At 59.8% G+C, this 12397-nt stretch overlaps 1 protein-coding gene across 1 annotated transcript; it reads left to right on the forward strand.

Moving 5' to 3' along the window:
• Positions 1-743: 743 nt before the first annotated feature.
• Positions 744-11574, forward strand: ATP8B3 (ATPase phospholipid transporting 8B3; the record flags this gene model as incomplete). The annotated part of the gene is made up of 19 exons (XM_027910094.1): positions 744-902; positions 1221-1309; positions 1646-1839; positions 2444-2652; positions 3347-3381; positions 3598-3745; positions 4404-4592; positions 5209-5321; positions 5637-5801; positions 6362-6473; positions 6912-6987; positions 7377-7518; positions 7931-8198; positions 8403-8626; positions 9278-9361; positions 9589-9828; positions 10058-10196; positions 10478-10608; positions 11229-11574. Coding segments are annotated over 19 exons (2999 nt in total), but the record flags the coding sequence as incomplete, so codon positions are not given.
• Positions 11575-12397: the final 823 nt, after the last annotated feature.

The following is a 12397-nucleotide window of genomic DNA, read 5'->3' on the forward strand; positions in this document are numbered from 1 at the left end:
GCACCTTCCCCCTGCCCTGGATCTTCATTTTCCCACTTGCAGCCAAGATATTGGTTCCCAAACCTGAGCTCAGACCCTGGGCTTTTGTTTCTTCCCTCTGCTGCTCCACAGGACTCAGTCTGCCCTCTCAGAGGCTCAGGGGGTGAAGGGTGTTGTGTCAGTAGCTCCTCTAGTTCAGATCCCAGTGCAGATCCTGCACTGACCGACCTGCCAGCACTTCCAACCTCACCTGAATTTGAGCCTCCAAGTCAGCTCCACTTGGCTGCTCTGACGTGGCTGGGAAGGCCCCAGAAGAAGAGGGAAATGTGCCCTTAAATCACTGGCTTAATTCAGACAAGCCAGCACAGGTTCACTGTTTCTGGCCTGAGGAGGATGGAGAAAATTGTGCTGGAGAAGCTGTGTTGGAAAGTCAAGGCTGCAGCAGCTTTCCAATTTCCACAGCTCTATCATGCACTCATTCCTGGGAATTTAGGCTGGGAAAGGAGAAGGTTCCTTAATTTTAGGAGCCTTGAGACTCAACTTAAGGCCTTAAGGTTTTCTAAAGCCAAGCCTTGTGTCTTGGCACTGTCTGTTCCTGCACTAGAGATGGACGAATAAAAGCTGCTGGAGTTGCCAGAGGCGCTGGAATTGCTGCAGCTGCATTCCAGGAGATGCCCTGACAAATCCTGGACCCCTCAGGCCCCTCTTTGGAGGGGCTCAGGAAGGTCCTGCTGCTCTGCCCTGACGGGTGCCCTGTCCCCCAGGGAGGGTGACCTGCGAGGAGCCCAACAGCCGCATGCACAGCTTCACAGGCACCCTGGAGTGGAGGGGACAGACCCACTCCCTGGACAGCGAGAGGATCCTGCTCAGGGGCTGCAGGATCCGCAACACCCACCTCTGCTACGGCCTGGTGATCTACGCGGGTGAGAGCACGCCCGGGGAGGGATGGGGGGGAAACACCCGGGATTTTAAGCTGCCCCAGCACTTCTGGCACCTGAGACGAGGTGGAGGAGCTGCTGCCTCAGCCAGGCCCCCAGATGTTTGTCCCCAGCCTCGCTGGTGCTGGGCTGGCTGGCAGGGACACCGTGTGGTGGTGTCAAACCATGGCCATGTCTCACTTGCACCACGCCCTGGGTCCTCCAAAGCCTTCAGAGGAGGGGAGATGCTGCTGTGGGGGAAACTTAGCTGCAAGTCAACCCTCTGGGGGCCGTCTTTTTACGTCTAAAACCTTCCTTGTCCAGGATTTGATTCCAAAATTATGAGGAACTGCGGGAAGATCAAGCGGAAGAAAACCAAGCTGGACCGCATGATGGACCGGCTGGTGGTGGTGGTGAGCGCGGTGCCAACACCTCTGCCCTGCTCCACCAGCCTCCTGGGGCTGCTCACAAGCCTCCTCGTGAGAGGCTGCCTGCTTGGGTGATGCTGATTTTTCCTAAGCCTGCGATATTTTGCCCAAAATATCTTGAGTTTGACGCACTCGTAGGATCAGGGAGTGGGTGGGGTTGGAAGGGACCTTAAAGCCCATCTCATTCCATCCCCCTGGCTTGTGCAGGGACACCTTCCACTAGAGCAGGGGTACTGGAGACGTTGACCCTAGAGAAGTGGTGGGCTCTGCAATGGGATGTTCCCATCCTGGGTCGTTCCCATCCTGGTTTTCCTTCCCCAGATCTTCCTGCTGCTGTTGGTCACATCCCTCTGCCTCGCCGTCGCCTCCGGGTTCTGGGCCAGGATGTTCCAGGAGAAGCACAGCTACCTGGCTGCCATCTACAGGAACACGAGCCCTGCCCAGCAGGCCTTCTTCAACTTCTGGGGCTTCACCATCCTCCTGAGCGTCATCATTCCCATGTCCATGTACATAACGTAAGGACCTCCGGGCTGGGAGGGGATCGGGGCTGGGGATCCCACCAGGTGCCACCTGGATCACAAAGTGACCCCCCCCAAAAAATAAAACAACTGGGGCTGTGCTGGAGGTCGAGGTGTGGCCTGGGGCACCTCATTCCTGTGTGTGAGAGGGGAAGGGTGGGTGGCGTGTGTATCCCACAAACACAGAGAGATCCAGGAGCTGTTCTGGTGTTGGGAATCATGGGCAGGCCGAGGGTGAGGCTGGTGAAGGTGGTGCTTCCCAGGGTGGGGGAGAGCAGGGCATGGTCGCTGTGAGCAGGCAGTGATCACAGATTGTGCTGGAAAAAAAAACCAAACAGTTTTCCAAACTTTTTGGCCCTTCACTGAACCTCCAGATCTGCGAGTTCTGTCATCAAGGGCCAGAATTCCAGAGGGGAGCCCAGCTGCCTGGGTGGGTGATGAACCTTCTTGGAAACCTGGCCATGAGCAACAAAAAAACCCCCCTCTTGTCTCCCCCAGCCCAGAGCAATCGGATCCAGGTGGGGAGTCCCCCCCTGCCCTTCCTTCCCCCCCTGGGATGTGAGGAGCACCATCTCCTCCTCCCCTGTTTTCTTCTCCCCAGGCTGGAATTCATCTACCTGGTGAACAGCTTCTTTATCAACTGGGACCTGGGGATGTATTACGCTGTGAAGGACATTCCAGCCAAAGCCAGGAGCACCAGCCTCAACGACCAGCTGGGCCAGATCGAGTACATCTTCTCGGACAAGACGGGCACCCTGACCCAGAACATCATGAGCTTCAAGAAGTGCTGCGTCAGCGGCACCATCTACGGTACCCTGGGCTGGCAACCAGTTTGTAGGGGCCAAAGAAATCATCATTCCCTTTCAGTGGGTTAATTAGAGTGAATGTGTGTCATTGCTCTTCATTTCTCTTCTTATTTTAAATTTTTTTTTCCCAGTTGTTATTTTGAATCATTCTGCTTGGTTTCCCCCTTAAAAACTTGAAAATTGCCAAGTCACTTCTACTCTTCTTGCTATTCTCACTCGAGCTCTTGGCTTATTTTTGGGAGCTGTCTTGGTGCATAACTAGTGAAATTCAGTGGGTGGAGTGAGCCAGAGCTCTTTTTCCTGAGATAAGAGAAAATTTGTCTCAGGTGCTTGAAACAAATGGACAGTGACAAAAGCAAAAAGGAAAGGGGGGGAAAAAAAAATCCAGCAAAGTTTTTAAGCAGGAATAAACCCCCAGTTTTACCCTCCCTGTGGAGCAGCATCTCCCTGATACCAGCAGCCTGAAACGTGGGGGAAAGTAGAGCTGAATTTTTAACGTTAAAATCGTGTCCAAAGCCTGAACAGCCCAAAATTCAGGAAGATCAGACCTGGATATCCCAGTGGAGCCTGACACCACTCCCCAACCTCTGCCTTGCTGGCCGGTTTTTGGCCCCCAGGGGCAGGGATCCCCCCAGAGAAGCTGCTCCAAGCCCAGCTGATGCCACTCCCTGTTAACTGCAGCGTTTTTATTTTGGCAGGTCCCGGCACAGGCCACGAGAACAAACAGCCACCAGTGAGTAACTCCCCCCTCCCCGTTCAGGGGCCGTTCCAGGGGTTTAGAAAGGGGGGTTTAGAAAATAACCTGGTTCTGGTTTTTAGGTTTCTTTAATTTCTTTTATTCCCAACCTCTTCACACTCTCAGGATGGGCAGGGCAGGGCAGGGCTGGCTCAGCCTCTGCCCACCCCCTGTGCTCCATCTGCACCCTCACCCTGCCCGTGCCTCTCGCAGGGCTTGGGGCCAGCCTGGGACCACCGCGGGGAGCTGAAGGTGGATGTGAGGCTGTTGGAAGCCGCCCAGAGGGACAGTGACCCCGTGCTGAGGGAGTTCCTGAGGCTGCTGGCGCTGTGCCACACGGTCATGGTGGAGGAGAGGGGCGGTGGGTTGAGGTCGAGCTGCCCCTCGGGGCTCTGAGGCTGCCCTGGCTTTTGGCATTGCCCAGCTGTGGGGGAGCAGGGGGGGTGGGAGCCCGGGGAAGGGGGGCTCGTGCCACTGTCCCTTTGTCATGGACATGTGCATTTGGGTTTGTTTTAAACCTCACCAAGGGGAACAGAAGCACAGGGGGACGACCCGTCCCTGTCTGGGGCAATGAGTGGAAGAGATCGTGGAATCCCAGAGTGGTTTGGGTTGGGAGGGACCTTAAAGCCCATCCAGTGCCACCCCCTGCCATGGGCAGGGACACCTTCCACTAGCCCAGGGTGCTCCAAGCTGGCCTTGGACACTCCCAGGGATCCAGGGGCAGCCACAGCTGCTCTGCCCAACCTGTGCCAGGGCCTGCCCACCCTCCCAGCCAGGAATTCCTTCCCAATCTCCCATCCAACCCTGCCCTCTGGCAGTGGGAAGCCATTCCCTGTGTCCCGTCCCTCCATCCCTTGTCCAAAGTCCCTCTCCAGAAGGGTCTGAGTTTCCCTGGCCTGTTAGTTTGGACTTTGGGATGTCCCCACTGCTCTTGGTGCAGGGCAGGGACAGGGCATTTCAGCTGCCCGAGCATTGTCTGTCTGGGAGTCTCCATGTCAAACCTTCCCTCCTGTCTGCAGACCAGCTGATTTACCAGGCAGCCTCACCAGATGAGGAGGCCCTGGTGTTGGCAGCCAGGAGCTTGGGGTACGTGTTTCTGGCCAGAACCCAGGACACCATCACCATCAGAGAGCTGGGGAGGACCAGGACCTACCAAGTGCTGGCCATGCTGGACTTCAACAGCGACCGCAAGAGGATGTCTGTCCTGGGTGAGGGGGCTGGGGGGGTCTCAGGGAGCCCCTGAGGGGACATGGAGGGTCCCTTCCACGCTCAGCCCCACAAGGGATGGCACTGGGATGGATGGGACTGAGCACTGGGGTGACTGAGCATTGGAAGGGGCTGCCCAGGGAGGGGGTGGATTCACCATCCCTGGAGGTGTTTAAGGACAGACTGGACGTGGCATCAGTGCCATGGTCCGGGTAACAAGGTGGTGTTGGGTCGTGGGTTGGGCTGGATGATCTCAGAGGCCTTTTCCAACCAAAATGATTCTGTGATTCTGTGTCCAAAAGTGGCACAGGGGCTCCTGAGGGTCCCCCAGGTCATCCCCGTGGTTTTTGCTCAGCTGATAACCTTGGTGAGGGGCTTGAGCAGCCAAGACGAATAAAAACCAAGTAAATGCAGGGCTCAGAGGAGGTGTGTGAGGAACTGTCAGTCCCTGAGGCCTCGGGGCAATGAAGGCCTGAGGAAATTCCTGCGTGGAAAAGCACCGGCGAGCCCTGCGGGTGCCTCCTGGGGGACAACAGGGGCCAGCAGGGCCATCTTACGGGGTTGGTGGGTGGGAGCCGTCCCTGAGGGGACTTGAGCTGTGCTCCCCCTCCCTCCCAGTGCGAGACCCCCAGGGCAGCATCCGGCTCTACACCAAGGGAGCCGACACCGTCATCCTGCAGAGGCTGCGGAGCCGCGGCCCCGGCGAGGCCCTCACCGAGCGGGCCCTGGATGTGAGTCCCACCCAGGCACTGCTCCCCCTCCTGCTGGCTTTGGGCTGGCTGTCCCAGAGCCTCCCTCGCTGCTCTTTCTCCCTCTGGCTTCAGGATTTTGGTGCTGCCCTTCCTTCTGCTCTGGGAGCCCCCCCGCTGCTTGTGGGATGGGAAGGGGGTGGTAAGAGGGCACCAACCCCACCTTTGATGTCCTGCAGGGACCAGCTGCAGTGCAAGGATGCTCATGGGGGATGCTTTAGGATGGGGGAGGGAGTCAGAACCCACAGAGAGGGACCCTCAGGTGTGCCTGGCTGTGCTGATGTGCCCTGCCTGCAGCTCTTTGCAGAGGAGACCCTGAGGACCCTGTGTGTGGCCAGCAAGGAGGTGAGCGAGGCCGAGTACCAGGAGTGGGGCAGGAGGCACCACGAGGCCTCTGTGCTGCTGCAGGACCGTGCCCAGGAGCTGGACAGGCTGTACGAGGAGATGGAGCAGGACCTGCAGGTGGGAGGGGGCACAGGGGCTGGGAGGAACCCCACAGGGCAGGAGGGGGGGGTTGGGCTCTCTGGGGTGAGGGGGTGAAGTGTCCAGCCCAACACCCACCCACTGGGTGGGAGGGCAGGTGGATTTCCCCCCCCAGGTGTGACTCTGTGACGTGTCCCTGGACACTGGGGTACCTGTCAGGTCGTGTCCACCCCCAGCGAGGGCTGCTGGTTGGATCCAGGGGTAATTCCCAGCTCCATATCATACCCTGCCCCGTGCCATGACTCCCAATTCACCCTCCTTCATCCAGGGGTAATTCCCAGCTCCATGTCATGCCCTGCCCTGTGCCATGACTCCCAATTCACCCTCCTTCATCCAGGGGTAATTCCCAGCTCCATATCATACCCTGCCCCGTGCCATGACTCCCAATTCACCCTCATTCATCCAGGGGTAATTCCCAGCTCCATATCATGCCCTGCCCCATGCCATGACTCCCATTCACCCTCCTTCATCCAGGGGTAATTCCCAGCTCCATGTCATGCCCTGCCCCGTGCCATGACTCCCGTTCACCCTCCCTGCAGCTGCTCGGGGCCACAGCCATCGAGGACAAGCTGCAGGAGGGAGTCCCTGAGACCATCCAGCTGCTGAAACTGGGCAACATCAAAGTGTGGGTGCTGACAGGAGACAAACAAGGTCAGTGGAGGCAGCCACAGAGCCCACCAACACGTTTCAGCTCCTCCCCTCCCCAGGACTGTCCCTGGAGGTGTGTCAGGGCAGACTGGACGTGGCACTCAGGGCCATGGTTTAGCAGATGAGGTGGTATTGGGTCAAAGGTTGGACTGGATGATCTCAGGGGTCCTTTCCAACCCAGCTGATTCTGTGGCCAGAGAGGTGAAGGGACCCTGGGAGTGGGAAGGAACTGGGTTATGCTGGTGCTTTCATACAGCAGCAGAGAGAGTCCCACTGAGACCAGGTCTCCCCCAGAGCAGGTTGTCCTTGGAAAGCTGAGGCAGGGGAAGCCACCTCTGCGATGGCTGGGGCTGGAGCAGAGCCCCCAGCAGCTGCTGCCCACCATGGGCTGTGGGTGCCCTGGGGAGGGGGGAGCAGCAGCACTGACCCCGTGTGTTGCAGAGACTGCCACCAACATCGGCTACGCCTGCAAACTGCTGACGGACGACACGGAGATCCTGGAGGAGAAGGAGGTCAGGTGAGGAACCGTGACCTCCTGGTTCCCTGTCCCTGCTGAGGACACACCTGAGGGCACAGGGACCAGGGCAGGGCAGGCAGAGCTGAACTCAGCCCGAGATGCTTCTTCCCTGTCCCAGCCTGCACATCCACGGTCCCATCTGCTGAGGCTTTTCCAGACCTCCCCCTCTGTTGCAGCAGCTCTTCCTTGGCAGGCTTGGAGCAGAAAGGAGAGAGGCTGATTTCTGATGTCAGCAAGCCCTTGGGGTGCCCTCTCTGACCCCCCTCAGTTCCCACCACTGGCTCCCCAGTCCCATCTCCCTGGCTCTGAGATGCCAAAGGCGCCCCGTGGGTCTCAGTTTGCCCACCCAGTGTCCTCAGCTCAGCTCCCACCACCCCTTCCTCACCCAGTGAGATCCTCCAGGCTTACTGGGCCAGCAACAACAACCTCAGTGGCAGTGGGGGAGCCCCAGGCAGCAGCCACCCATCCCAGCAGTGCCCAGAGGCTCCGTGCCACAGGAGGAGAGCCGTCATCGTCAGCGGGGACTTCCTGGTAAGGTGGCACCGGGGATGCTCCTCTCTGCTCCCTGCCTGTGCTGGCAGGTTCTTGTTTCTGCCCTGGGTGGCACCAGCACGTGGAGGACGTGATGCCCCTCCTTGCCCAAGGGGTGGGAAAAGCCCATTTGGGGCTGGGGAGGGAAGAGTGGGGAGGGGACCAACCTTGCACAGGTCATTTGGGGTTGGGGGATGGCACAGGCTGAGTGGCCATCACGTGCTCCTCTGGCCATACTGGGACACACTGGTCTCATGGTCGCAGTGTCTGCTGCGTGGTGAGCTTGGAGAAGACTGGAGCCACTCGTTTCTGTAGTATTTTCAAGATTTAGGAGCATCCTGGAGGGGCTGGGGGCCCCCCAGCGCTCTGGAGGCGGTGGGTGAGGCCCCCACCGCGTGTGCTCTCCCCTAAGGACAAAATCCTGCGCACGGGAGAGGTGCTGAAGGAGAAGAAGGGGTGGCCGTGGCGGTGGCTGCCCCGTGGCGGGACTGGGGTCTCCCAGGAGCAGGGCAGCCTGGTGGAGAAGGCCTTCGTGGACTTGGCCACCAGCTGCCAGGCCGTGATCTGCTGCAGGGTGACCCCCAAGCAGAAGGCCCTCATCGTGCAGCTGGTGAAGAAGCACAAGCAGGCCGTCACCCTGGCCATTGGGGACGGGGCCAACGACGTCAACATGATCAAAAGTGAGTCACTTTGGGCCAGGGGGAAGGTGGGGGGGGGGTTTGGCTGGTGTGTCCCACCGGTGGGGCCCAATCTGCCATCTGTGGGATACAGGGGGTTTATTCCCTGTGCCCACCACTCCTGGGTTCACCCTGTCCCCACGAGCCCCGGGGATACTGAGCCCCCAGCTCCCCAAAAACCTCCCCTCATGCATTTTACCCCCTCAGCCGCCGACATCGGGGTGGGGATCAGCGGGCTGGAGGGGCTGCAGGCCGTGCAGTGCAGCGACTACGCCCTGGCCCAGTTCTGCCACCTGCAGCGCCTGCTGCTCGTCCACGGCCGCTGGGCCTACCTGCGCATCTGCAAGTTCCTCCGCTTCTTCTTCTACAAGACCTTCGCTGGGCTCATGGCCCAGGTCTGGTTCGCTTTCCACAGCGGATTCACGGCTCAGGTGAGGCCTGCAGAGGTTTTGGGGGGTGGTCACAGCAGTGTTACCACCCCCCCTCTGCTCAGGATGCCTTGCAGGGACGGTGCCTGACGGACACGTGTCCGTGTCACCGCCCTGGTCCTCTTTCTCCCTTGTCCAGTTCTTGGTCTCCCTTTCTCCATGTCCATTTTTTTGGGGGTTGCCTGGGTGAGCTGTGACTGGTTGTCTGCTTTTCACCTAGCTGGGTTGGGAGAAGCAGCCCTGGGGAGGTTCGGGATGTCCCTGTGAGCTGCAGCTCAGTCTTGGGTAGATGCAGGGAAAGATCCCACGTGGTTTCCTCCAAACCAGGAGCTTTTATCCCAGGGGCCAAGTCAGTGGGACTTGGCCAAAACTGCAGGGCTCTTCTAACCCTAATCCTAATCCTAATCCTAATCCTAATCCTAATCCTAATCCTAATCCTAACCCTAACCCTAACCCTAACCCTAACCCTAACCCTAACCCTAACCCTGCAGCACAGCCCCACAGACAATGTGGGGCTGATGCAGAACCTGGCCCAAGTCCCTGGGAATTTCCACGATTGGATGTGTCTCTCAGACTCACCCCTGGGACCTGAGCATCATTTTGAGTCGTTCCAAAGCCCCCCTGAGCTCACAGCTGCTTCCTCTTCCCTTCCAGCCCCTGTTTGAGGGCTGGTTCCTCGCACTCTACAACATTTTCTACACTTCCTACCCCGTGCTGTCCGTGGGCCTTCTGGAGCAGGTATGGATTTCTTGGGCTCATCCCTGGGGGATCTGCACAACCCTTCGTGTGGTATCAGCAGCTCGAGGGGCGTTTGGAGCTCACCAGTCCTGGGCTGCCTGTTCCATCCCCACCCCAGAGCCACGGGGCAGTGGGACCTACTGCAGCTCCCCCAGGGGGGTCGTGTGGGGTGGGGGAGTGCCCCAATCCTGGCATCCCCTCCGTGATGCTCGGCCCCCTCCTGGCAGGACGTGAGTGCCAAGCAGAGCCTGCAGTTCCCCGAGCTCTACGTGACGGGGCAGCAGGACGAGCTCTTCAACTACCGCGTGTTCGGGCTCACCCTCCTGCACGGGGTCGGCACTTCCCTCACCAGCTTCTACATCGCCCGCTGGGCCTTCGAGGACCACGTTGGCAGCAAAGCTGTCGGGGACTACGAGTCCTTCTCCGTCACCGTGGCCGTGTCGGCGCTGCTCTCGGTCCTCGTGGAGGTGAGTGTCGGTCTGCTCCTCCCCAGCCCGTCCCCACAGCAGGTGTTTAGGGTCTGCAGCTCTGACACCTTCCCCAGCCTGTCCCCACAGCAGAGGTTTGGGCTCTGACACCTTCCCCAGCAGCTTCGTGGCTGGGGGGGTGATCAATCCTGGGTGGAGGAGGAATTTGGGACAAAAGGGCCACCACGGCCCCCGTGAGACACTGTGTGCTCTGCCCTCGTCCACGCAGATCGTCCTGGACACCAGGTTCTGGACTGTGTTGTCCTTCCTGATGGTCACAGCCAGCCTGCTGTTCTTCTGCCTCTTCTCCTTCCTGACCCAAAGTGTTGATGCCTTCAGGATAGCCCCTGCCATCTTCTCATTCCCAGGTGAGCTGCCCTGGGCATCCCCACGCTCCTTCCCTTGCCCAGCCAGGAGAGCCCAGCCTGGCCTTGGTGCTATGGCCTCCTTCCCACCCCGTGACTCATCTCCTTGCTGCCACTTCCCAATCTTGCCATCTTGACATCTGACCCCAGTTCAGGTGCCACCTCTTTCTTCAGAGCCCTCCACGGGTGGGCTCCCGTCCCCCAGCAGTTGTTTCCCTCTGCCCTCTCCACCTTCCCTACTCAAACATCACCCCCCCACACCCCCCAAATTCTCGTGCTGACAGATGCCAGCCGGAATGCCCTCACTGACCCCTACGTGCTGCTGGTGGTCCTGCTGTCCCTGGTGGTGAACACCATCCCCTCACTCACCGTCCACGCGTTCCGCGCCACCACGGGCAAAACCACCATCCAGCAGGTGAGGGCTGGGAGGGGCTGCCATGGCTGGGGGGAGCTGCCTCCCACTGGTGTTGGTGTCTGGGACTGGTGATGGGAAGGGTGAGGGTCCCCAGGAAGCCTGGACTGTGGTGGTGGGATATGTCACCTTCCCGTGCTGGCACCAGTCATGGTTGTCTTTCGTGACACTGGATCCCAGCTCTGAGTTCAAGACCCTCTTCCCAAATTGTTCCAGGGCCCAGCAGGAGGCCCTGGGGCAGAGAGACCTGCCCCAGCTCTTGGAGAGGGTCTGCTTTTGGCTGCAATGATGAACCGGCCTCCAGGACCTCCCATGAGGCTCTGGAGTTTGCTGCGGGTCTTGCTACCACCCCAGCCTTGGCAGAGCTCATCCCCCTCTCTGGGTGGTGGGTCACACCTTCCTGGTGCTACAAGGAGTCCCAGAGGGGAGCTTTGTGCTCCAGAGCTCCCTGAGCTCTGCAGGCCCCTGGGAGGGTCCCCACATTCCTCATCCCTTCACGGAAAAATCCGGTCACGCTGGAGCTGGGAGCCAAACCGTGCCCCTGCGCTCCCTGCACATCCTCCCCTGGGCTGAGGGCTCACCTGGGAGGTGTCCTCAGCCCTGATCTCCCCCTCTCCTTGCAGAAGATCCACTTGAAGGCCAAGAAGGAGCCGGAGCCCTCGGTGGAGCTGAAGGCCCACATCCCCCGGGGCTCCTTCTGCCGCCGCTCCAGCTACGCCTTCTCCCACCAGCAGGGCTATGCTGGGCTCATCACCAGGGGGGACAGCCTGAGAGCCAAGGCCACCCCTGGGGACAGCCTGAGGGCCAGGGCCACCCCTGGGGATGGCCTGAGGGCCAGGGCCATCCACAGCACCATCCCAGAGGGGACCCCGGCCATGTCCCCCCCCCACAGCCCCTCGGTGTAGCTGCCCTGGCTGGCACCGACCTCCCACCCTGCTGGGACAGGGGAGGAGTGTCAAAGGCGCACAGGTGGCTGCCTCCCTCCTCTTCTGGGCTACCTTTTAGTCTTATCTGGTGGGTTTGCAGCCCCTGGGGTGTGTCCTGCAGTGGCTCCATCTCACAGAATCACTCAGTCAGGGCTGGAAGGCACCTCTGGAGGTGTCACCCCCACACGGTGTGTGCATGGGCTTTGCAGGAGGCTGCAGAGCTGTGAAAGCCACTGACTGCTGCCACCAGGCTGGTCCCCTCACTCTGTGAGCCCCTGGCTGGCACCTCAGCCCCCTCCCCTCTGCTGAGCCCCTCAGAGCCGAGGCTTCCTCCTGGCTGAGGCTGATCCTGCTCCTGGCTGGGGGCCACAGACAGCAAGGGGGCTGTCCCAGAGCCATTATCCCACCTCTGAATGATTTAAACACCCTGATGGGTGGTGGGTGCAGCCCCTCACCCTGCTCACCCCCACCCCCCTCCGTGGGCTGAGCTGCAGTGGCTGCACAGAGAGCTTTGTCTTGTGTTCCCCACACAGGGCTGGTTTCTACCACCTGGCTTTCATCTGCATCAACCCAACAGACCACACAGTCACAGAGTCCCTGAGTGGTTGGGGTTGGAAGATCCTAAAGCTCATCCCTCTCCATCCCCTGCCATGGGCAGGGACACCTCCCAGTGGCCCAGGTTGCTCAGACCTGAGCAGTGTGGTTTTGAAATGCCCCCTAATTTCTGCAGGAGGATCCACGTGTGGTTGATGGATCACCTGCAGATCTTCCTCCTCCAGCCAAACCAGCCTGGCTCCTGCAGCCTCTCCTCGTCCCTCCCCACCCTTCCCTTCCCACCTCCTCCACCATCCCTGCACTGTGTGCCA

The sequence above is a fragment of the Empidonax traillii genome, unplaced genomic scaffold (genome assembly GCF_003031625.1).
Source record: "Empidonax traillii isolate 1590-97213 ecotype Southwest subspecies unplaced genomic scaffold, ASM303162v1 scaffold2727:size18867, whole genome shotgun sequence".
NCBI lineage: Eukaryota > Metazoa > Chordata > Aves > Passeriformes > Tyrannidae > Empidonax > Empidonax traillii.